This window comes from Saprolegnia parasitica (assembly GCF_000151545.1).
Source record: "Saprolegnia parasitica CBS 223.65 unplaced genomic scaffold supercont2.11, whole genome shotgun sequence".
Lineage (NCBI taxonomy): Eukaryota > Oomycota > Saprolegniomycetes > Saprolegniales > Saprolegniaceae > Saprolegnia > Saprolegnia parasitica.
The window spans coordinates 56003-80573 of NW_012156405.1; the positions used below are offsets into that span (position 1 = coordinate 56003).

The following is a 24571-nucleotide window of genomic DNA, read 5'->3' on the forward strand; positions in this document are numbered from 1 at the left end:
TCAATCACGACGGCGTGGAAGAAGGCGAGCCCAAAGAGCAGCTTCCGGTACTTTTCGGTTTGCTCGTCGCGTCCAGCATCTCGTCCGTCATCTTGATGTACGAATTCTTGAGGTTCGCGCGAATGCCTTTGGGTGGCTCCTTGGTCATTTTAACGCCGTTTTGGAGCACGGACGTCGGGAACGAAGCACTCGGGCGCGACGTGAGCCAGAGTCGAAAGTCGCGGTGTGTCGTCTCCGCGTTGAGCTCCTCGCAAATGCGCTCGAGAGACGGCATCCACGAAATCGCGAGGTGGCAGTTCTGCAGCAGCACCCACTTGCCGCTCGAGATGGCGTCTTCAATCATCTTGGTGGCAATGACACCTTGGCCTTGCCCGAGCGAGATCGAGTTGAACTTGCGGCCCATTTTCATCACGTCGGCAAACTGGAGAAGGTCTTTGGCCGGGTCCGAGCCCGTCGAGAGGATAAAGATGAGCGGCGTCGTGACACTCGCGTCCGCAAACGAGCCCGGCAAGTCGAACGTCGGTGGCTCAATAAACCGCTGGCCAAGCTGCTCGGCGACAAAGAGCTGGATGGCTTCCATCATGCGATCAGGGCGGATGCACCGGAGGACGCAGAGCTTCTGGAACGTATTGAGCGTGAACGGAAAGTGGCTCGGGAGGCGCGCGAGGTGCGGGTCCACGGCGTCAAAGATGCTCCGCCACGCGTCCGTCTCTTCAATGAGACACGAGACGAGCGACTCGAACTTTGGGAGCGTCGTGAGGCAGCAAAACTCGGTCCACGCACGGTCTTCGATCCAGTCGGAGCTGGGGTTGCGGCTGTCCGTATCTTTGGTCGGCGTCGAGCCAGAAATGAGGAAGCGCCACTCGAGTGCGTCAATCTCGCCGCGGCCTTGAAGCAGCTTGATCGTCAAGAGGAACGAAAACAAGAGCTTGTGCTCTTCGAAAAGCGACCGGCAAATGTTCTTGTAGAGCGAGTACGTCGTCGAGTCCATGAGATTCACAAGCCGCGTCGCCAGCACATCGCTCGGCTCGGCCGCGCGGATGCTCTACGAATGGCCGAATACACACATAGATACGATTATCGGGAGATGATACCTTGACAAAGAGCTCGACAAACCACGTGAGCGAGTACTGGTACATCGGGTCGACGATCGCGAGGTCGGCAATGCAGAAAAAGAGCAGCGACGCGCGATTGGCGACGCCTCGGTACAGCTCGCGCGTCTCGTCGATGGTTTTTTCCGTGATTTCGGCCTCGGCCATCTTCTCGTTGATGTCTTCGGACGTCACTTTGGCCTTGCCGAGCATCTCAATCAGATCCGTGTCGTCGAGGATATTGCCCTGCGAGTTGGCGAGCATGTACAGGATCTTGTTTTCAATGTCGAGGAGCTCGGCCTTCATTTTCGCGTTCGAGATGACGAGGTTGTTCTTCTTCTCGGCGAGCTCGGGCATCTCTTCTTGAACGACGACACCCAACGCTTGCTCCTCCAATCCAAACGGCGTGATCGTGAAGTTGAGGAGGCACACCTTGACGCACGTCTCGGGTGGGTAGTGCGGGTTTGGCAGCTTCGTGGTCATGAAAAACTTGAAGGCCATGTTGTACGGGATCGTCGAGTCGCCAATCTTCATCATGAGCTGTCCGCCTTGTTTGAATTTGGTTTGGAGCAGCACAGTTTCCAGCGCCGCATCGAGAAACTCGGTCACGTTTTCGAGGAGGATCCACTTGCCAAACCGAACACCGTTCTCAAGCGCTTTGATAAAGTTCTTGTCCGAGCTCTTGACAACGTCAATTCCGTTCTCCGAGGTATCTCGCCCAAGGGACTTGATGAAGCGGTTGGCTTGGCCTTGCGGGTCGATGAGCAGTGGCCACCGACGCGCGCGCGCCATGATGATGCCGTTCTGCACCGAGAGGTTGTCGGACGGGAGACCCGCAATTTGCCAGCCCCGGACTTTGACCGGGTCGGCGAGCGTCGTGATGATGTTGCAGTTGCGTGTGTGCGGCACGACCTGCTTGTCGAGCGCATTGTACCACGACGCAATGCAAATGTCTCGAAACTCGCTCGTGAAGCACCCGAGGTAGCTGATCGTGCCGGACGAGATGACGACGTCGCCCACGAGGTTGCGAAAGTCCATGTTGAGCTGCGAAATCGTGATGGTCCAGCGCGCTTCTTCGCCGCCGAGAAGCGCGATGAGCTTGAGCGCCGACTCTACGCGATATAGCGATGAGCAAAGCACTGGTACGCAAGCAAGGACGCACCAAGTCGAATTTCACACTGCCGAACGTCTTGGATGAGCTGGTCTTTCTTTTCGACGGCGGCATTGTACCCTGCCTCGAGCTCTTGGAGCCGATTGACGACCGCCTCCAACCGGCCCTTGGCGTCGGCGAGGACGCGCATGGTCACATCGAGCTCGGCCTGCGCGGTGGCGAGCGCCAGTTTCTTTGGTTCGACCATCTTGGCAATCTTGTTGTACGTGTGCATGGCCCGCACCCACATACAAATGGCTTCACACGCCTAGAAAGTACAAACTATGCTTTCGGAGCGCAGAATACGATATCAAGTACCACGGACGCCTTGCGCACGGACGCGGGCGAGAACTCTTCCATTTCCATGTACGGGTCGATTTGCTGGATGATCTTTTCGCCAATGTTGTCCTTGTCAAACTTGACCATGTCTTCGAGGAGCTTCTTTGCATTGCCAAGAATCGTTTTTTGCGCACTCTCCCAGTAGTCCTTAATCTTTTGGCCTGGCTTGTCCGGATCAGTCTTGAGCGTCGGCTTGATGCCAAAGATGATGCATGCCGCTTCCATCGTCAGCCGCACGCCGTGCGGCGGGTTCTTCATGGCCTTGACTTCGTCAATGTCGGACTTTTTCAGCTTGTTCAAGCACGCTGTCGCGGCTTCGAGTGCCGGCAGCGCTTCGTCCAAGTCGCGCTGCGCGTCATCGGCGATCGCTTTCGTATCGGCTGCCTTCTTGTTGGCACCCTCTTCCTCTACACAAAAGACGTGTTGAGTCATGCGTGGAGCGTTGAGTTGAGAGCGTGTAACCTTTCTCGACGACCGCCTTGGTCTCGTCGGCGTCTTTTTGTCTTCGGTGATCTTGATCATCATGGCTTCGACGTCGATTTGCGTCTTCTCGAGCTGCGGCTTGAGCGCCACGAGCTGCTCTTGCATACCAGCGACTTGCTCTTTGGTCGCAATGATCTTGTCGACGCCGTTCTGAAGGCGACCTAATTCGAGCATCATTCTCCATCTTGACAGAATCGTCAATGCATACTGATCATCATCGACACTTCTTCGCGCTTGGTTTGCAAGACATTTTTGAACGTAAAGAGGAGCTCGAGGTACGACGTCGGCGTCACGTAGTTGTACCGGCGTAGCTTTTGAAAGTAGTTGGCTGACTCGTGCTCGACGGTTTGATGCATGCTCTTCATATAGATGTAGAAATCAATTCAGAAGGTCAAAGCACGTGCGTACCTGAAAGACGTTGACGACCGGGAGGACACTGTCGCCGAGTTTGAGGTCGACGACCGTGAGTGCGTTCATCGCAACCGACTGGAGCGCTTGGGCGGGCCACTCGCTGAACCAGTCGATCGTACAGCAGTTGACGAGCGACGGAAACATACGAATGCGGTCGCGGAACGCACTCCCAAGCGGACTCATGCAGAGCACCATGTGCAAATTCTGACGCACGAGCGTCACGTACTGGCCAAAGATGTTGAGTTTTGTCGCTGGAATCCGCTTCTTGATGCACATGCCGCGGCAGTGATTCGTGATCGCGTCAATGTCTTCGGGCGCATACAAATTCGGCACGTCCCCCGTGTTGAGAATGTTGTTGATGTCTTCGAGCATGATGTCGTGCACAATTTGAACGTCCGAAAACAAAAAGACGGTCGGCTTCTCGTCGACGCCGGCTTTCATAAGACATTTTTTGAGGTCGTCGCGCCAGTCGGCGACCGAGTAGCCCTTGGAGATCTCAATTTGGCTGCAACCGTACTCGGCCATGAAGGCTGCGAGACGCGTGAGACTCTGCCGCCCACTGCCACCGACGCCCAGCAAGAGTGCATTCCCTTGCGGTTGCCGAATAACCTAGTCGTTTCGTCAGTGGACCGCAACTGGATACGTTAACGTACGCGCGCGATGCGGGAAACGTGCTCGATCGCATTCATAAACATGACGAGGTTCATGGGTGCGTTGGATTCTGCGTTGTAGTCGTTGAGGTACTCTTCGACTTGTGCCACGAGCTTCTCCATGTCGCTAATCTCTTCGTAGACTTTCGGGTCGGCGCCAGGAATCATATAGTCGCCAAAAAGCAAGTTTGGTTGGGGCACGACGAGGTCCCACCCTTTCTTTTTGCTCTCTTCCATCGCCGCCGGGTCCTATGAGTTGTGTAAAGTGGCGGGACGTTGTCGTCGCATGCGACGGTACCTTGAGCACGTCTGGGAGGCCCAAGCGTGGGCCAAAGTTGAGCGCAATCTGCGTCTGGAGCTGGTCTGTAAACCACTGGTGGTCGGCGAGCGTCGTGAACCGGTCTTCAAAGACGCGCATGTTCTCGTGGACCCAGAGCCGGAGGAGTTGGTCGAGCTTCGTGATGCGTTTGTTGTCACCCATGAGAAGTCCCTGAAAGATCTTGGCCAAATCGCGCAAGTTGAAGGTATAATGCGCCTTGGACGGTGTCGGCAAAAGCTCTCGAATCACAATGTTGTAAATGTAGATGGAGCTTGAGACGAGCGCGAGGCCCACATCCGGGTGCTTGAGGTCCTCCGAGAACTTGCTTAGGAAGCTCGCGATGATCGTGGCAAATACTTGGCGCTTGTTGTCGTCCGACATTTCCGTGTACCCGATAATGTTAAAGTGGCGAATGAAGCGGGGCGTGATTGGGTTGCGGCCGCCGCCGGGTGGACCCATCGACGCCACAAACACCACGTCGACAATGTTGCGGAAGACGAGGAGCTTGCGGTCGTACCACCCGCCTTGGTCGAACCACTGACGGAGGATCTCGATGGGCGGCTGCGCAAAGTACTCTTCTTGCTTGGGCATGTTGAGATCGTCAATGTGCACGATGAAGCGCTTTCCAGCGGTCGGGCCATACACACCCTTTCGCCGCTTCTCCATTTTGCCATCGAGGAAATCCTGCGTCTGGTTGGCGCTGGTTTGGGCCGAAAACGTGAGTTTCAATGGCACAAACTTGTCGCTGTCGACTTTTTCCAGGAATTGGTTGACGTTGATGGTCTTGCCCGTGCCCGTGGGCCCCACGATGAGCATGTGCACGCCTTGGGTCAGCGCGAGCTGCATGAGGAACGTCGACCGGACGCTGTCGCTCGTGGGCACGACCAGCTCGGAGAAGCTCGACTCGGCCGGCACAACGTACTTTGGTATCGTATCCAACCAGAGCTTCCACGTCTCGGTGGCTCGGTCGAGCGCATAGTCGTAGACCAAACCCGCTGCCGGCAGCGGCTTCTTCATGCCCGGGTGACTCAAGAGCTCTTCGCGGAGGTACGCGTCAAACTTGATGCGCCCCGCGTCATTGCCAGTCGCGCCAATGCTCCAGATGAGGCAGAACACAAAGAGCTCCGAGCAGTGGTGTGTAAAGTACGTCACGTGCTCGAGGCGCGCGTCTTTCTTCTCTTCGGCGGCGACCACCGAGAAGAAGCAGTCGAGGAGTCGCAAGAGCGAGCTCACGAGGTTGTTGGGAATTTGCGGTAGCCATTCCTTCACGTGCTGCGTCACAAACGTCAGCGACGGCCGCATGAGGCAGTCAAAGAGCCACTGCAAGTCGCGCTTAAAGTCGGATTTGAAGTCAGGATGGAGGTTCTCGAGCCTATACGCTTCGTGACCCAATGCCAACACGAAGAGGAATGCATACCAGCTGGTTGTGAGCGGGTCAAAGCCCAGAGAGGCAGGCTCCATGTACACCATACCAGTGCGACTCACCGTCGCAGGCGAAGCGACCGAGAGATCTTCGACTTCAAACATCATGGTCATCTCCTGGGACATTTGGATGATCTCGCCCGAGCTCAAGCACAACTTTTTGTTGTCGTCCAGCACCGTGTTCATGTTTTCAATCCAAATGGCATCGACGGGGCCGTCAAAGATGACCCACTTGCGGTCGGCGTTGGTGCTCGAGGCTGCCGCTCGATACAAGGTCGAGAGAATGCCATCTTGCCATTCGTGCGTGCTCGCGTCAAACTCGCCGTAGAGCTGGCCCATCGTGATGGACTTTGGATTGAGCTGGTAGATGACGACTTCTTCGTATGCAAAGCCGGGCTCGCCGAGCTTCTTGAGCTCCGTGAGCGTGTCACAGAGCACTTTGAGATTGCACGACTTGCCACCGCCAGTGGCACCGACAACCATGAGCCCGTGCCGGACGCAGAGCGTTTCATAGAGCTGGACCACTTTCATGAGGAAGAACGGGTGCGGCTGGAGCTTGAGTCGCTGAATCACGAGCTTGGAGACGCGGCTGAGCGCGCCAAGGTTGAGCTGTGGCCGCGATTTTCCAGGAAAGAGGTCGCTGATGATACCGTTAAAGAGCGGAATGTCAAACGAGAGAAACTTTGGCAGGTTGACGTCCTGAAGCGCACGGAGCAAGAGGACCTCTTCGTCCATGTCTGGGTCTGCGCGCTTGAGGTTGCCTGCGGCCGTGATGACGGTCTTCACCGCGCGCATGCCGTAATCGTAGTGCGACTGCGACGACAATTGCTCCGAGCAGAGCTAGTTGGAATGAGTCAACGAAGCAACGATAGAAAAAAGTTAGTACCTTGAAAGTTGTGACCATTTTGGCACCGCACTCCTTGGCTTTTTCGTAGCCGTAGGCAAAAAACATGATTTCGCCAATCATGGCGTAGTCGGGCACCATCATGGCCACGGGGCGGAAGAGTGCGGCGAGCGAGTCGGGGAGATCGGACCGCCCCGCGTACCCCGGGTTCATCGTGATAAAGACACCAAACTGCGGGCTAACGGCAATGTCCGAGCCTTCAAACACAATTCGCTTCTCGTTTGCTCGGATGGCGAGCTACACGTTCCACCGATCAACTTTGTTGAAATAGGAAAAAAAGATACCTGAAGCGTCGTGACTTGCTGGCCAATGACACTGAGCACTTCGATGTTGATGCGGTTGAACTCATCAAAGCAGGCCCACGCACCGCAAGAAGCAAGTCCCTACGCTGATTCGTCGCACACACTGGATCGGCGTCTCCATCCACCAACCTTGAAGAACTTGCCCATGGCGATATAGTCGAGACCGTCCGAGCAGTTGAAGACCACGCACTGCTTCGCAAGCGCTTTAGCGAGATCTTTGGTCGTCTCGGTTTTGCCCGTGCCGGCCGGGCCCGCGGGGGCGCCACCGAGAATCATCTGCAGGGCGGCCATGAGCGTCATGTAGCACTTGTCTGTGAGCGGCGTGATCACGAGTCGGAACGAGTTGCCGAGGTACTCGTAACCGTACGGCCGTCGCGCCGACACCTGTCAATAACCGTAAGCACTTGCGTTGCATTGTATTGCAGAGTACCATTTCTGCAAACAAGTCGTCGTTCCAGTAGTACCGCAGCTGGCTCGACCACATAAAGTCGTCTTTCGTGCTCACTTTGCTATGGACGAGGCGCATTGTAACATCGCGGGCGTGGACGTCAATGACGGTGAGGGCGCCGACACTGATACGAGCCAGCTTGTCAAGGTGTCCGCGCACCTACGAACCAAACTTATGGCATCTGCGCTACATAAGATTGGGCAATGCAGTACCATTTGCACCATGTCGGCCAGTTGGGCAAGCTGGCGCTCCATCATCTTTTGGACGCCGTTGGCGCCGTCTGCCGCCATGTTCTCTTCCATCTCGCGCGTCCAATGGAACTGAGAGCCATTGAGGACGCACATGCCGGGCCACTTTTGAATCCACTTGACACGGGAGACTTGAGTGTAGTCTTGGATGGCCTTAAACATGACGGCGCGGATCGAGACGCGCATCATGTCTTCGACTTCGGTCATCCAGTGCTCGACGTTCTTGCCGTTGGGGTTGACGGGCGTCGCCATCGCGACGGTCTCGCCTTCGGCCGAGATCATGGACGTGATCGTGAGGTCTTCTTGGAACTCAACCTTGACGACGCCTTCAAAGCACTTTTTCAAATGCGGCTGCACAAGCTTGACATCTTTCGACTCGGACAGAATCGACAAGAGCTCTTCGTTCGAAAGAAAGTAGAAACGCGAGAACGCGGACCGCTTTGTCTCGAGAAAGTCGCTCAGGCCTTTCTGAACTTGTTCAAGGAACTTGTTGCTTTCCTGGAACCGGTCGAGGAGTTTGTCGTTGTTGCAAAAGTTGATGACGCTCGGTTTGGCTTTGGCGGCCGCCAGCGTTTGGCGCCAGTTCTTGTCGACGGTCGCGAACCGCTTGCCTTCCATCGGGAGCTGCTTGTTGATGTCAGGGCTGTCAAAGATCGGCTGCAGGTAGAGCCACGCGCGCTGCACCGCCATCCACTCTTCGAGCACGTCCGAGACCGTGCTGAGGCACTTTTCCCACTTGTTGATGCGGTCTTCAAACGGCTTTTTGAACGCAGAAAACTGCATCGCTTGCGTTGTCGTGATTTGCTCGTCGAGAATCGCTTGGACTTCGTCGACGGCTTTAAGTACAAACGTGCCCGTCTCGCGGTAGTCGACGATCGACAAGCTCACTTGCTTCCACTGCTCTTCCATGGCGTTGAGCGCCTTCTCGATCTGGTACTCCTTCCCGGCCGTCTCGCAGATCTTGGTGATCGCTTCAATGTGCTTGTCGAGCCCGAGCCCGAGGACGTAGCTCAGCTTCATGCCGCGGTCGGGACGAAAGCTCATGTGCGTCTCGCCATTCATGAGATTCCAATGCCTGTCTTGGATGCCCGGGTTGCGCAGCGCCATGACCAGCGGGACGTGCGGCCGGAACGATGCAATCTCGCTCCGAATGTGGCTCGCAATGTCCAAGCAGCCTTTGATGTTGGCCTTTTCAAAGAATTTGGTCGCTTTGATAATGTTGGCCCAGTTGGTCTCGACGAACTGCTCAAACTCCTCGCCGTTGATGTCGAGAAACGCGCCTTCCATCCACTTTTTGTGGTCCTTGAGCCAGTTGTTGGCCGTCTTCCAGAGCGTCGCGTACGGCTCAAAGTCGCGCCGGATGCGGCTAATCTCTTCATAGTCGGTCATCTCTTGGCCAAAAGTCCTTCGCGCGAGTTGAAGAGCCGCGCGTCTTCGTCGGCCTTGGCGATCTTTTGCTCGATATTGACCACGTATCTATGGAAGCGATGAGATGGCAGACAATAGCACATGCAATAACGCACTTGAAGACTTGCTCGACGCGTGCAAGGTCCGTGTACTGCTTGAAGCCGTCGACTTCTTGGTGTAGAATCCGCAACGACTCTGTAAACTCAACCTGTTGGTCCCGCATCTCGCCGAGAAACTGCTGGTTTTGCATGGTGAGGATGTTGTTCATCTTGTGCACTTGGTCGTAAATGTGGTTGGGTCCGAGCCGGACGCGCCAGATCGCCATGAAATCGTCCTTCTCCATACGGTACTGAAACGAGTCGAGGAGCTACATCGCACATTCTTCTCGTCGATGTCTAGTTCCATCCATAGACATACCGCGCGGTACTTGATGAGCTGTTGGGACGATGCAAGCAAGGGCGCGAGCTGTGCACTGATGCTGTCGATATACTGCTTCATCTCGGTGAGCTGCTCAATGTCGGTCGGGATCTTTTGTAGCTGGCGGTTGATGGGCTCAAACTTGCCGTGGAGATCCTTGGCCAGCGTCGTGCATTTCACGAGCTGGCAGTCGAGAAGCTTCTTAGCGAGGCGTCGGTGCTTCTCGGCCAGCTGCGCGCGCATCGCAGCGCAGCTCACCGTGTACATGCCGAGCTCAATGTTCATGGCTGGAATCGCGTCCTCAATGTCGAGAGCGTCCTGCGCGTGTTGCTTGATGCGGTCGCTGAGCTCTTGCAAGTTGGGCGGGTCCTGCGCGCGGAAGATGTCCAAGTAGTGGTCCTCGTCGAGGTTCATAAAGGCAATGTAGCTACTCACATGCTTCTCATCGATCACGAGTGAAAACTATAGAATACCGGTCGTATTGCTTGAGGTACGCGCGCAGCGGCACTTCGCTCTTCTCGATGAGCTTGGCAACGTCGTCTCGCAGCGCTTGTACCCATGGCTCGTTGGCGTTGACGTATGGAATCGACGGATGACTGCTCCAGAAGAGTTTGTCCATCACCATTTGCTCGACCTGCATGATGCATGAATCCCACGCGACTACAAAATGGCATTGTGTACCTGCTTAATGTCCTTGCACGTATCGATCGACTTATTGAAGACGTCCAGAACAAGCTGCGAGAAGGCAGAAATCGGTGTGTTGTAGCCAAAGTTGTGGCCCATTTTAGCCGGGACGGGCTCAAACGGACACGGTTCGTCGTCCCGCTCTATTAACATAACACTGTCGCATCACATATACAATGCAGACGGACGAACTGTTGTCGTTATCGGGGTCTTCTTCGAGCTGCTTGGCGCGCTTGACCTCTTGCTCGTGCATCCACTCGTCAATTTTGGCTTGGGCCTCGTCGATCTCGTGCTGGTTGATCACAATCAGCTCGGGTGCGACGCTGAGCGTAAGCGCAAACAGTGCTGGAGGGTTCTGGAGCTGGCGCTGGCGGCAGAGAAACTCAAATTTTGCCGGCCCAATGTTTTCGGCAGCTAAATTTCATGCAAAATGAAGCATGATGTCGCATTCATGGAAAGGCGTGTACCTCGCCGCTTCTCGATGTCAGGGTACAAGAGGACGGTCGTTTTGGCGTCCACGACTTTGACGACGGCTTCAGCCGCTTTGGCCATGAAGGCACAGTACGAAGCAAGCGACTGCTCGGCCATGAAGCGCAGTGTATCCTACGGCGAGTATGAGATTTTAGATACGACGTACGTCGCCCACGACCTTCATGACGAGGTTGACGCGGTGCAAGAACGATCGAAGCTTGCTGAACTCGTACGTATCCCGGCGCGTCTCTTGGAGGTTGTACCAGCCTTTGCCCACGTGTGCGAGGGACGTCTTGATCGCGTGCGTGATCTTGTTGGGCCAGTCGTCGTGTAGCAGCTTGTACATGGCGCGTTCTTGCGTATTCTGGCGCTGTTGAAACTCCTACATCGCTAATGTGCACCTGCATCGCATTTGCATATCACCGTACTTCGAGTTTGAGGCTGCGGGTCGTCTTGAGGCTAAAGATATCGACGCACAGAAGGCGGTAGCACTCTTCGTTGACCTTGACGGCCGCCGCCAGCGTCTATAGTGGTGTTAAGATCGGTCGCATACTGTCCCGTACGACGTGCCTCGGGGGAGGTGAGGAACGTCTGGAAGGAAAAGCCGATAAACTGGTCAGCGTAGTCGATCGGCGGCGCAATCTCGCGGTGCTTGGTCGTATCGATTACGTGCGACTCGTCGGGCGGCGCGCAGAGGAAAAAGTTGGCGCCATTTCCGCTCGATTGCTGGTGCTCAAAGATGATGCGACACATGGTGCGGAGGTAGTCGGTGTGCACTTCGGCGACGATCTTGGTCGTGTCCGGCGGAACCGCGTTCTTGGCCTGGAAGACGCTGGTCGCGAGCTTGACAATCTTGTTGATATTCTCCGTGCCGAGCTTGTGCAGGTCGTCCGACGGCATGCAGTCGATGTAAATGTTCTTGCGGATCGCCGACTGCGCATACAGGCGCGCCAAGTGTGCGGCATGTACGCGGTTCACAAAGCCTTCAGGGTCCTCGGCCTAGCCAGCCACCATCGCTTATCCTCTGCCACCCCCGCGCGGTGTACCTTGAAGCAAATGTTGCACCGGTGCAATGGCATCTCGTCCTGGCCGAAACGGACCGTGAAGAGGTCGCGCTCGGCCGAGTATGCAATCACGTGGCCTTCGTTCCAGAGCCCGGGCAGGCCGGGGCGGCAATAGAGCGCGGTCACCGGGATCGCAACGGTCCCGTCCTTTTTCTTGCCGCATGCAATCCAGTCCTATACAGCGATGCTCGATAGGTCGGTGTGGGAGGGTCGCGCACCTCGGGTTCGCGCACTTCAAACGACTTGTCATCAAAGAGGTGCAAGGGGAGCGCCTCGATGAGCTGCATGGCGACACCGCTCGTGTCGTTGATGACATCCTGGTACTCGCGACTGCCAAAGAGCTGGGATAGCTTTTCCTCGACCATGTTGCCTACGTTGGCCGACTCGAATTGGCGGCGCTTCCTGGAGACCGAGATATGAGCTTCCACGAGCCAGAGGATCGTTTCGATACCGCTCAACTTCGACTTGGCGAGGAGGACGATCGGCCGTACGCTCATGTGGGAGAAATACCTTGGGCTCAATGTCGCCGCGCTGCTTGCGCACGATGGGCACAGTGGTGGGCATGGCCATGCTGAGGCCGACCGCGTACGCTGTGCAGCATATCATCATAGACGGCCCAGAAGGATGAGGTCATGTACCTGGTGGCATGTCGACCACCATGTGCGGACCCGTGATGTGCGTCGAGGATCGTAGCCGTATGCTCTCATCGGGCGTCGGGATCGGATCGACGAAGACGACGCCGCCAGCCTTTTCGTCCGCGGGCTTGGGCTTGACGGGGCTCGTCGACGGCGCCAAGGTCTTCCGACCGCGCTACATGCATGCGTCCATCGCACCTCGGCGCAAGCAGTGATGGCTCGTCGTCTACCTTGGTCGGGCTTGGCATGCTCGTCGGATCCTTGAAAGTCCCCGCGACTCTTCGCGCTTGTCGGGTTTCGTTCCGGATACGACACCGAGCGTATCCGGTTACCGAACTCAATTGACTGCGTGACAATATTTTTTTGATTTCTCGGTGTCTGATATGGGTCACAGCTTGAAGCAATCCGGCTTTTTTATAAATTGAGTTGCAATTGAGCGTATCCAGGGGCGGCAGAAGGCAAAAATAATGTGGCGGCTCCTTCCTCGAGCGACGGACGTGCGCAAGGCGCATGGCCGCTGGGCCTCGGCCGCATGGCGCGGCTACAGCGCTGGCACCGACAGCGGCGACGTCCAAGGCGCCGTCGGCGACACGCCATGGCGCGTGCAAAAGATGAGCTCGTCGGCGATCCGGTCGCAGGAAGAGACCCGGCGGGTGCTCATCTTGATCCGCACGTTCAAGCAGTATGGCCACTTTGTCGCGCACATTGACCCGCTCGAAAACAGTATACCACGTGTACTAGCAGGCAGCGAAGCGTTCACGTGGCGTAGGCGAGAAGATGCCGGAGCTGCAAAAGTGGAACTGGGGCAGTCGCTGGGTCGAGAAGCCGTACTTTGACGACTTCAACCTAAACTCGCTCGCGCACGGCAAGAACCTCGAGCTCACGGCGCATGGTACGCCGTCTCTTCCCGCTTCTCTGGGCTCGACGTCACCGTACTAGGCTTCTCGGAGGCCGACCTGGACCGCGACTTCTTCATTGGCGACGACCTCTCGATTGGCCCGGTCGCCACGCTCCGCAACGTACAGCGATTGACCAAGCGCGCACGTCTCACGCCTCTATGCAACAGATCGTGGACGAGCTCCGGGGCTTGTATTGTGGGCACATTGCCACCGAGTACCAGCACCTGCGCAACCGCGATGCTGCGCTTTGGATCCGACAGAGCCTCACCAAGTACAAGGTAAAACGTACTTATCCAATCCAGAAATGCTCCATTCGGTACACAATCGCAGGATTTTGAGTTTTCGCCGACGGAAAAGACGGCGATTTTCCAGCACATGCTCCGCGCCGAGCTCTTTGAGAAGTTTCTTGGTCGGCGGTACAGATTCTATGACACAATACTCGGTTTCGAGGAATGCATAGCTTCTCGGGCGCCAAGCGCTTCTCTATCGAAGGCGGCGAGAGCATCATCCCGGGGTTGAAGGAGCTCCTTGAGAGCGCCAGTGACGCCGGCGTCGACTCTGTGCACATGGGGATGGCCCACCGCGGTAGACCGACCATCTTTTGAGCATTCGATTTTCCATGGAGCAATGTAGGACGCCTCAACGTGCTGGCCAATGTCTTGCAGCGTCCCCTGCACGCGATCATGTCGCAGTTCCAGCCGTACTTGCCGGACGAGCCAGAGTATCCCAACAACTCGGACGACGTTCGGTACCACTTGGGCACGGTCTCGCACCTCACGATGCGCAACGGCAAGACCATGGAGGTATGGGCTCCCACATGTCATTTTTCGACCCAGCTATATGCGTGTAGGTGAAATTGGCCGCGAACCCGTCGCATCTGGAAGCGGTAATCATGCATGGAGTGCACGTCCTGCGATCTTCATCCTGAGAGGACGTAGGTCAACTCGGTCGTGCTGGGCGAGACGCGGGCGTGCCAGGATCAGCTACAAGATATGACTGGATCGCGCGTGATGCCGTTGCTGCTGCACGGCGACGCCTCCATGTTCCAGGGCTCGGTTCGGTACGCCACCACGCCCCTTGTTGTTCGTACTTGGTGAGCATCTACGACTTGCGTAGCGAGGCCTTTGGCTTTAGTGCGCTCGAAGACTTCAAGACCGGTGGCACCGTCCACGTCATTATCAACAACCAGATCGGGTTTACGACACTGCCCAAACAAGCCGACTCGGCGGTTTACTGCAGGTAATCCTGCCATCGACATTCCTCGTGCTAACAAAAATGTGGAGTGATGTCGCCAAAATCTCGCGCAGTCCCATCTTTCATGTCAATGGCGACGACCCGGAAGCCGTCGTCAAGGTGATGAAAATGGCGGTCGAGTACCGGCAAAAGTTTAAGTGCGACGTCGTCGTCGATCTCGTGTGCTACCGTCGCCATGGCCACAACGAGCAGGTGCACACCTTCTATACAACCACATGTTGGTGATGTCGATAGGACTCGCCCGAGATCACGGCCCCCGTCATGTACCATCGCATCAACCAGCACCCGACCGTGATCAACCTCTACTACAAGCAACTTGTCAAGGACGGCCACTTGACGCACTCCGAGAAGGCGGTATTGGCCAACGCGATCGAGGTCGAGCTCGCGGCGGAGCTCGAGCACTCGAAATCGTGTCCTTCGCCGTGGGACAACATGGGCGACGGCCACTCGCGCCGTGTCGACGACCCCAACGACGCGCTCCGAGCCGGCATAGTCGACACGGGCGTCGACCGCAAGCTCCTCGAAGAGATTGGTGCTCAGATTTTCCGTCTGCCCCCGGGCTTTACCGCCCACAAAAAGGTGCCAATGCGTTCGACTGGAACGTCCATCATGTGTGCGTTATAGGTGGAAGCCATTATGAACAACCGTCTGCGGGCGGTAGAGACAGGTGCCCGCGTCGACTGGGCGACGGCAGAAGCTTTGGCGTTCGGCTCGCTTCTCGCCGAAGGAGTCGACGTGCGTCTTAGCGGCCAAGATTGCGAACGCGGCACGTTCAACCAGGTACAATCTCGTAACTCTTTCTCAGAAGCTCTTACAAGTCGAGATGTTAAAAGCGCCACGCCGTCTTGTACGACCAGTTTGAAGCTCTCTCGATGCGAAATGTGACCTACACGCCACTCAACGGTAGGCTGTCGTTCTTCGTCTCGAGACACTGAGAAATGAGATAGAGCTCTCGGTGGATGTCTTGGCGGCCAAGGTGACCACGTTCACGCCGCCCGACGGCGTGACGCCCGCATTCAAGTGTGCAACAGTCCGCTCAGCGAAGAAGGTGTGCTTGGCTTCGAGTATGGCTACAGTCTCCAGAGGTACGACTGCCGTTTTGTATCAAGATAGTATCAATTGAACTAGTCCGGCGTCACTAACCATCTGGGAAGCGCAGTTTGGGGACTTTGCCAATGGCGCACAAACCATCATCGATACGTTTCTCGTTTGCGGCGAGCAAAAGTGGCATCGACGCTCGGGCCTGGTTCTGAACCTGCCCCATGGCTACGAAGGGCAAGGCCCCGAGCACAGCAGTGCCCGCGTCGAGCGGTTTCTCCAGCAAGCCAACGAAGACCCGGACGTGTTCCAGCCCGACGCGAACGACGTGGGTGCCAACATCCACGTGGCCATGCCGACGACCCCCGCGCAGTATTTTCACGCGCTTCGCCGCCAAGTCCGCGCTCCGTACGCACCATCTTTCATTCGTTCTACGGATGTCACCGCATGGACCTAGGTACCGCAAACCGCTCATCATGTTTACACCCAAATCGCTGCTGCACCACCGGCCGTGCACGTCCGACTTGAACAACTTTGACCAAGGCGCGAGCTTCCAGCGCGTGCTCGGACCCCACGCCGACGACCTGCGCCGCATGGACGAGGACACCAAGGTGCTCTGGAAGACTCTTCAGCCCATGTACGACAACACCCCTTAGATTCGGCGCCTCGTGCTCTGCAGCGGCAAGATCTACTATCCCCTTGTCCAAGCGATGCGCGCGCGCAACATCACCAACATTGCCACGGCGCGCGTCGAGCAGCTCGTGCCGTTCCCGTTTGCGGACCTGGCGCACCACGTGCAGCAGTACCCAAACGCCCAAGTCGTTTGGGTCCAGGTAAACACGAAGAAGACAAAGAAACCTTGTACCCAAGAGTGCATGTCGTAGGAAGAGCCCAAGAACATGGGAGCGTGGACGTATTGCCAGCCGCGCGTCACGACCGTCATGCGGCACCTCGGCGATGTATAAGCTTCATTAGCTCGCGTGGGATACTTTACTCATGGTGCTCTATGTGTAGAAGCGCAGCGTGTCGTACATTGGTCGACCCCCAACGGCGTCGCCGGCCACGGGCCAGTACGAGATTCATTTGCAGGAAATGCGTGGCATCATCGAGGATGCGCTCGCGCCATAGTCACTTAAGCGTACAGTGTATGGTACAGTGCCTCTTGCTTCTCCCGCGCGCCCAAGTAGGCTGCGTGGGCGTGGCGGGATGGGTCCGCCGACAGCAACGTCGACGAGAGCGGTTGGAGCTCGTCGAGAGAGCTGGAAAGGCCCATATAGCAGCCCACCGCCATGGCCACGCCCCGAGATGTCGTCTCGACCGCATCGGTCTCGAGTACGACCTTGCGTCCAATCGCATCCGCTACAATCACATCGTTAGCACCGACAGGGCAGCTCGTCGTCGCACCGATCATTTGGCGCCAGAGACGCGACGACGTGAGGGCCGTGCCGCTGGCAACAATGACCGCGTCCGACGTCGCTTGGGGTGCTACGTCAAGTGAGCGATCGTGGTAGATAGGCGGTGGAGGCTACCGAGCAGCGCGTAGATAGCGGCCAAGCGCAGCGCCACCGACTCGAGCGACGCGCGGAGGATGTCGATAGCGGTCGTCGCAGCCGTTATGCCGCTGATCGTGCACGCGGCCTTGGCGTGCCAGCCTGGAGCGCGCTCACCTACCCTCATTGCTTCATCCAGTTCGTCACGATCACTTTGTACCATGCAAGAACGGAAGCAATGTGAGCCCATGGGCACCCGGGGCCATGGCTTCGAGTGCGGCCGCGGCATCTAAGGATATGTCTTTCCCAACCAAAGACGAGATAGATCGATGTGCGTCGTACTACTGGGAAGCGCAAGCGTCTTCTTGGCCCATGCGTAAAGGGACCCGCCGTCCGTGAGCGCGCCGCCGAGCAGGACGTGCGTGGCATTGACACGGTAGCACCAGAGCCCTCGGGGTACCTTGCCGAGGCTCGCGAGGGGCACGAGCACCCGCATCGCCGCGCTCGTACCAATCGTGAGGCAAATGCGACTAAGTCCATCGTTCAACAACCCTTGGATCGCAGGACTACTGTACCTGGGGTCCGTGCACTTGGCGCCAACGTTGGCAACGGCGCCGTCTCCAAACGCGAGGTAAAAGGTGGCGTCGCGCAGCAGCGGCCACCGGCGTGCGTACGTGAGGTTGAGATGCGCATCGACGGGGATCGACGGGTCCTATAGTGCAGATACCATGGGCGCGTACGTCATCAACGAGCGGAAACCTGCGTCGGTGGCATGGACGACGCGGGTGTGTGCGTCATCGCGACGAGCTTCTCGTGCCACGTCGCACTCCGAAAGTCCAGAAGACCCGTCCACGACGCCTCCGAGTAGCTCATGGGAATGGCATGCGAAGCGGTGGTCCATGCGCGAAGGAGGACGCCGACCATCGACTGCCATGCGTAGACAGGCGACGTCGCACGATGATGGCGATTGTGCCGGAGCAGCGTCGGGGCGGCGTACGCGGGGTGCATCGGCGCGCCCGTGTGGTTGTACACCTACGCCTGTCAGCCAGCCATAAGAATGCGCGAGTCGTACCTCGGCCTGGAGACCCGCCTTGGCGAGCGCGTCGCGAAGCTCGGTCGCCTCGTCTGCGCACTGCCCCGCGTACGTGTAGACGGGCGTGACGGGGGCGCCGGCTGCGTCCACGCCCACGAGCGACATGCCAAACGCGGAAAAGCCGACGGCCTTGACTGCATACGCGCGCTGCTTGGTCAACCAGCCGATCGTACCGTCGAGAACACGCTCCTAGAATGGTTGACGGGCGAGCTCGTCGGGATGCTTGAGAGAAAGGACGAACCACCGCGGCCTGGATGCTGCCCATATCGGCGGTGCCATCGGCGGCAATCGCAGCCCGAGCCTCCTGGCAGAGCGAGCCGTCGACGGCGATCCATGCGCCGCGAACGCACACGTAGGCGCTTGCGCGGACGGACGAGCTGCCAATGTCGACGACGACGATGGCCGCGTCCTTGGCCCGCGCCTCGTCCTCGCGAAGGGCGGCAGCGCGCTGCTCGTAGGCCCAGGCGACGGCAGCACCAAGCAGCGCGGTCATCGCTGTGGTCGCTACCCAGACGCGCACCATATCTCGATCTTGCCTGTTCGTAGGCGATATTCCGCAATCGCGTTAAAGAGTACCCGCGAAGAGTATAACGCAATGAACGCACGCCTCCTGGACCAAAACACAAGACGTAAAATAGAAAAACGCATTTACACTTGCTGGTAGACGCCGCCATGGGGCGTGGTCGGGTCCATCGACGCCGCGTGCTTGGGCGGCGGCGCGACGCGGCCATCGGTTCGGTTCGTCACGTTGTAGTGCGTCTGCCACTCGGCCGGCAGCGCCTCTTGGTAGTTGTCGCGGGACGCGCGCGCGCCGCAGCCGAACCGCCGAAACATGCGCAGGATCACAAACACGACGCAGCCCGTAAAGCGCACGACGTTGAAGAAGCCGACAATGTAGCTGAGGCCCTTGAGGTAGCACCCGCTCGACATGTAGTCCGTGACGACGTACAGCCAAATGCCGTTGGTCGTGAGCCACGAGAGCAGCAACGTCGACCGGAACGCGCGGAAGCTGTTGTCGACATCTTCCTTCTCTCTGGCGGCGGCTTGCCGCGCGGCCTCTATCTTCTTTTGCTGCTCGACGACGTCCTTGACGTTGCCGCCGCCGGCCTTGGCGGGCCCGTGGCCGCCGCCCGACTCGAGGCCTTTCGTGCCCCAGCTCAGATCATGAAGGTTGCTGTACGCATAGATGCCCAGCACGTTCTAGAGAGCACACGCCGCATGAGCCGTCTCGCCTCAAAATGATCATGAGTACGTACGACAAACGTCGGGAGCATGAAGAAATACTGCACAAAGCTGAGGAGGATGCCAAACTCGCCGTGGACGAAGGCCGAGAGGAAGATGAGCCCGAGCGACGTGATGACGCCGCCCGCGAGCTCGGCGTCGCTGACCGTGCAGTTGGAGAAGATCCCGGTGATCGTGCGCGGGTCCTTGACGGCGCTCGTACCCTTGCCAATCAAGCCGTAGATGGAAATGCCCGTCACGAGCAGCATGATGATGCCCATGTAGAGGCAGCTAAAGAGGTAAAAGCTGGCCGTGCGCGGCTCGGGCTTGTTGCCAAGGGCAAAGACGATGAGGCCGCCAATGATCGCGAGGTAGACGGTCAGCATCGTCTGGAGCAGCGCCGGCGCCGACTCGGTAAAGGCCAGCGTCAAGACAAAGTAAAACGTCAGAAAGAGGTTGCTCAACAGAAACCACGAGAGGAGGTTCTGGAGCGCGAGGTAGACAAACTGGAACGTAAACACGAGCTTGCGACCAAACGAGTGGCTGCTTTGGCTCCAGACGCGGCCAAAGTGCCCGATCGCAAAGAGGCCCGCGAAGAACGACCCGTTGAGCCAGCGCCGGCGCTGCTTGATGAGGTCGACGAGCGTTTCGGGCACGTCCGTGCGCGCAATCGCGTCCTTGACGTAGTGCATGGTCCAGCGCCGCTGCTTGCGCGCGAGGAGCTCAAAGCACAAGATGCGGTCTTCGGCCAAGTACATGTTGCCTTGGAACGGCCCGAGCTCCTTGGTCGTCGACGTGAGGCTTTTAAAGTACTCGGGCAGCGGCCCGACGCCCTTGACGGCCCGAATCGCTTCGTACCGGTACGCTGAGAACGCACCGGGCAGCACCGAGATAAAGCCAAACACCGACTCGAGCGACTTGTCCATAATGTTGGAGATCTTGTACTCGAAATGCTGGGCGGCAATCACAGGGTTGAAGAAATTCGGGGCTTCAACTGCAATCTCGCCAGCGACACCGCCAATCTGCGCGTTGCGCTCCATGCTCCGGATCAAGCGAAAGACCGAGGTCTCGGCGGGAATCGTCCCGACGTCGACGAGCACCGTGTACTTTGGGTTGAGCTGCTCCGAGAACGCGTTGAAGAACCAGAGATGCGAGTTGAGCTTCCCGCCATTGTTCTCCTTGAGCGCGTAAATCACTTGCAGCGGTGGGTAATAGGCCTCAAAGTTCTGGTTCTCGACCAGCTGGAGCGTCGACTCGAAGAGATGCATCTGGACGTCGACACCGAGCGACGTGACCGTCATGATCTCTTCGTCAAACGCGCCGACGGCCTTGAGGTACTCGAGACACGTCTTGGACGCTTTCGTCCGGCCGTCCGAGACGATGGCCACCGCGACTTGCTGCCAAAAGTCGTCGCCGTACTCCTTGCACATGTACGCGAGACCTTTGGCAAGGCCCGTGAGCGTGCCCTTGATCTCCGAGCCTTCTTCGTTGTACATGGTGATCGTGATAAAGACCTTGATGGGTCGTTGCAGCTCGTGCACGCGGAGCACGTAGCCGTCGTCCGAGAACTGGATCGGGTCCTTGGTCGCCACCGCCGTGTACCGCATCAATTTGAATTCGTTGGCGTCATGGAAGGGCGGCGGTCGGCCGGCCCACGTCTGCTCGACGGTCGGCACGTTGGTGCGCGCGATGCGGAGGCTCGGCGGCAAAGCGGCCTTGCGCGCCTCCTCGGCGACGCCGTTCATCCACGCCTCGAGGTCTTCGGCACGCTGGAGGAGCTCTTGGGCCTTTTGGCGGATGCCCTTTTGCAAAAGCGGGTCGACTTCTTTGCGCCCGACCTCGACAAGCGTCGCGCCGGCGTCTGCGTACAAGTTGATCGCGGCTTGCGGATCGCCATCCTGCTCCATCTGCACGGCGAGCTGCACGAGCCGGAACGCGCCTTCGTACGTCGGCGAGCCATCGAGGAGCTCCTCGACAGTGTTGGGCAGCGGCCGAAACGCGGCTGTGTGCTGACGCCGAAACGCCTTGTTGGAGGCTTGGCGCTGCACGAGGTCATTGGCCTTGTTCAGGAGCGTCTGGGCCTGCGGCGCCGGCTCGTCGTCCAAGTAGCCGTACGTCTTCTCCTTCGAGTCCTTCCACACAGGCACCTGCGTGTACACGCCGTCCGCCTCGGCGCCCACGGGGCTACCAGTCGTATACGTCCCGCCAAACTCGAGCGACTCTTGCGTGTACAGCGGCGTGGGCCGGGTCCGCGATGGTGGCGAATGCATGTAGGGCGTCGGTGCCGGCGCAGGGGCGGGCTCGGCGCCGCCCTCGCGCAGCGCCCGGAGGCGGGCGGCGAGGTCGAGGTTGCTGTCGCTCATGCCACGGCTTGACAAATGCGAATCCGCATAAGCGAGCTCCAATCTGCGACATGCTTGGGTGTTTGACTGCCGATGTTTCGATTTTCGCTATTAAAATATGATATTTTTTAAAAATATTTCCATCAGTATTTTATTATGACGACGCATTAGAGTTATTATTATCGTGGCAACGCCAACGCCACGACTGTCGTTAGCAAGGCTGTCCACCGGTATTTTAAATCATTTTGTTTTAAATCAAGAAAGCACGTTGGGTATCCGGATGCCTGTACCCAATATTGGATTTGTCGAGAAACGACATTGGAAATCAAAGTGAGTTTGACCGGAACGAATCCCAAATTTGCGCCAAAAGTCCCGTTCAAGCGACTGGGCAAGTAGAGTCGAGTGGGAGGATGGTGTAGGTGTCCCTTTGATCAACGTCGCGTCCTTAATGCTAAAGGTCGCTGTAAAAAGGCAAGCGGCCCGTGTGGACAGCACGCGTTACTGCCGTGTGTCTGCGGATGTAAAAAGGAGGATATTTCTTGAACTTGCCGTTTTCGCGTGCGTGTCCATGAAGGACCAGACAAGATGCACCACGAATCCAGTCCAAAGACATACCGGACATAAGCCGGCAAGGGCACAAGGGTCAATAAAACGCATTTTGATTCATCCGTGATGCCGGCATGACCGACTTCGGCTTCGGAGTTTCACGTCCTTTGCGGTCCCTGCCTCCCCCGTACCAGACGAGGCTCTTCTGCGCAATTCGAGCGCCATCACCTTGAGATGCCGTCACATGAAAGAAAGGATGCGCAACGACAAAACTATCGGTACCGGTGTATAGGTGCTTGTAGCCCAATCTACCGCCTTGATGTTGCAGTTTGAGTCCATGCCTATCTCTACCGAGACAAAGGCGAGGGTGGTCTCTCTAGTTTTGCCCAGCAAATTAGAGTGCTTGTAATCGGACTCGTTCCAACTGCAGAGCATTTGACAGGCACGGGATGTGGCGTTTGGTGTGGCCCTGGTGACAGGTATGTCGTGACGTCGTGATTATCTGCCAGTGGCGGCAAGCGGCGTCTCCCGCAACATCAAGCACACATCAGCGTCAAGTCAGCAAGCCAGTCCAAAATGCAATTTAATTGGCCAAATAGAACCCCCATTTTTGGCCAATCAAATGCGACTAAAGACGAGCTACGGCGCTGGTGATGGACTCGAGGCGCCTTGGATGCGGGATTGGAAGTTTTTAAAAGAGTTGGTCATATTTAGCACATGGATAGAGGACACTTTGGTGAGCATAAAACACTGCATGGGGCTGACGTTGGGACACAGAGCCCGAGAAATCGATCCCGAAAGATTTCAGATGACGAGTTTTTGACTGCCGGTAGCTCGTGTATTACAATGAATGTGGATGAAGAGATCACCTACTCGCATGGTGTACTGATGAATAGACAACGCACAGCAATGAGATGTATTCTGCGACCCTACAACTGCTTTACTACCCGAGCCATCGGTAGTCAAAAACTCGTCCTCTGGAATTTCTCGGGATCGATTTCTCGGGCTCTCTGTCCCAAACGTCAGCCCCACGCAGTGTTTTATACTCGCCAAAGTGTCCTCTATCCATGTGCTAAATATGACCAACTCTTTTTAAAACTTCCAATCCCGCATCCAGGGCGCCTCGAGTCCACCACCAGCGCCGCAGCTCGCCTTTAGTCACATTTGATTGGCCAAAAACAGCGTTTTATTGGGCCAATTAAATTCCGTTAAAACACCCACAAAAGGCGGGCCTACACATGTACCATCAGCAACAATCTGAGCGACAATGGTATTGGTAGCGACCCCAAGGTCGCGCAAATGTTCTTCTGGCTTGGAACAACCAAATATCAAAGTTGAGCGAACTCACCACAGCAGGCTAAACTGGCAAAGAACGTCCCGACCGACTGGAGTCAGGTCCAGGTTTACATCAAATATTGTCAGCGTCGGCAACGACGGTTTGAGGGCACACAGGCCGAAGCAAACGCCTGAAGCTCAGAGCATCTCCATCCGACTTCCTATTCCCTATTTCGAGGATCGCTCGAAATCGCATCCGGATAAAATAGGAAAAACAACTCCACCCGACCTGCCATGACGGCGCTATTATCTGCCAGTGGCGACAAGCGGCGCCTTCCACATCATCAGGCACACACACATCGAGTCCGCAAGCCAGCCCAAATTTAAATTTGATTGGCTAAATAGAACACTTTTCTGGCCAATCAAATGCGACGAAAAGCGAGCTATGGCCCAGTTTTGCATCAAATAATGTCAGCGTCGTCAATGACGGTTTGCATGACACATAGACCCAAGTAAAAGTCGAAGGCTCAAGCAAGACCCGCCATTACCACGATGTATTTACCAAGAGCCGCATGCCCCATAAATATACCCAAGCTATATCCTAGTCTAATGCGGTGAAATAGTGTTTGTTTCGACTAGCCAAGTCGGACTTGCGACGTCAGGCGCACTAGTTTCTGGCAGCACGGTTGACGCAGTGTGTTTCGACGCCTGCGGCATTGAGCCGTTGCCACTGGCTACGACCATTCTAGGCAACGCTCTTACACCAGGATGACCACCTGGCTGTCCACGAGCCACGTTACCGGTAGTCCCTTTTCTATGCAGCCCGCCGAGCCTCGCGTGTGTGCTCTTGCAGCTGCATCTTGCACAGCCACGAGTGTAAGTTGTCACGGTTCTGGCTACTTGCGCGATAGTCTATTGACTGGCGATATGAGTTCATCAACTTGAGGGGCAATAGTCGATGGTGGAAC

At 57.1% G+C, this 24571-nt stretch overlaps 4 protein-coding genes across 4 annotated transcripts; 1 reads left to right on the top strand and 3 right to left on the bottom strand.

Annotated features, from left to right (window-relative positions):
• Positions 1-4: 4 nt before the first annotated feature.
• Positions 5-12693, bottom strand: SPRG_04148 (hypothetical protein; the record flags this gene model as incomplete). Its single annotated transcript, XM_012342754.1, has 29 exons — positions 5-1045; positions 1095-2203; positions 2254-2509; positions 2560-2985; positions 3043-3224; positions 3272-3422; positions 3472-4083; positions 4128-4373; positions 4423-5815; positions 5861-6705; positions 6752-7006; positions 7054-7152; positions 7201-7455; positions 7502-7678; positions 7732-9243; positions 9299-9541; positions 9592-10018; positions 10065-10225; positions 10273-10418; positions 10468-10689; positions 10743-10878; positions 10925-11128; positions 11175-11239; positions 11310-11745; positions 11793-11984; positions 12029-12212; positions 12262-12400; positions 12449-12620; positions 12676-12693. The coding sequence occupies 29 exons, from the start codon at positions 12691-12693 to the stop codon at positions 5-7; spliced, it is 11304 nt and encodes a 3767-aa protein (XP_012198144.1).
• Positions 12694-12888: 195 nt separating this feature from the next.
• Positions 12889-16788, top strand: SPRG_04149 (oxoglutarate dehydrogenase). The gene is made up of 20 exons (XM_012342755.1): positions 12889-13168; positions 13215-13337; positions 13385-13464; positions 13512-13622; positions 13675-13760; positions 13805-13929; positions 13978-14147; positions 14195-14230; positions 14283-14404; positions 14461-14583; positions 14628-14790; positions 14833-15177; positions 15223-15378; positions 15432-15501; positions 15575-15683; positions 15727-16044; positions 16094-16247; positions 16293-16469; positions 16521-16595; positions 16651-16788. The coding sequence occupies exons 1-20, from the start codon at positions 12913-12915 to the stop codon at positions 16762-16764; spliced, it is 2913 nt and encodes a 970-aa protein (XP_012198145.1). The 5' UTR covers positions 12889-12912; the 3' UTR covers positions 16765-16788.
• SPRG_04150 (hypothetical protein) lies at positions 16721-18768 on the bottom strand. Its single transcript, XM_012342756.1, has 9 exons — positions 18461-18768; positions 18199-18408; positions 17886-18158; positions 17702-17838; positions 17469-17656; positions 17347-17415; positions 17166-17303; positions 17041-17121; positions 16721-16995 (listed from the first exon to the last, which is right to left on the bottom strand). Exons 1-9 carry the CDS (start codon positions 18740-18742, stop codon positions 16769-16771), a joined length of 1605 nt encoding a protein of 534 aa, XP_012198146.1. The 5' UTR covers positions 18743-18768; the 3' UTR covers positions 16721-16768.
• Positions 18769-18867: 99 nt separating this feature from the next.
• On the bottom strand, positions 18868-21821 carry SPRG_04151 (hypothetical protein; the record flags this gene model as incomplete). Its single annotated transcript, XM_012342757.1, has 2 exons — positions 19476-21821; positions 18868-19419 (listed from the first exon to the last, which is right to left on the bottom strand). The coding sequence occupies exons 1-2, from the start codon at positions 21801-21803 to the stop codon at positions 18868-18870; spliced, it is 2880 nt and encodes a 959-aa protein (XP_012198147.1). The 5' UTR covers positions 21804-21821.
• Between the last annotated feature and the right edge of the window lie 2750 nt (positions 21822-24571).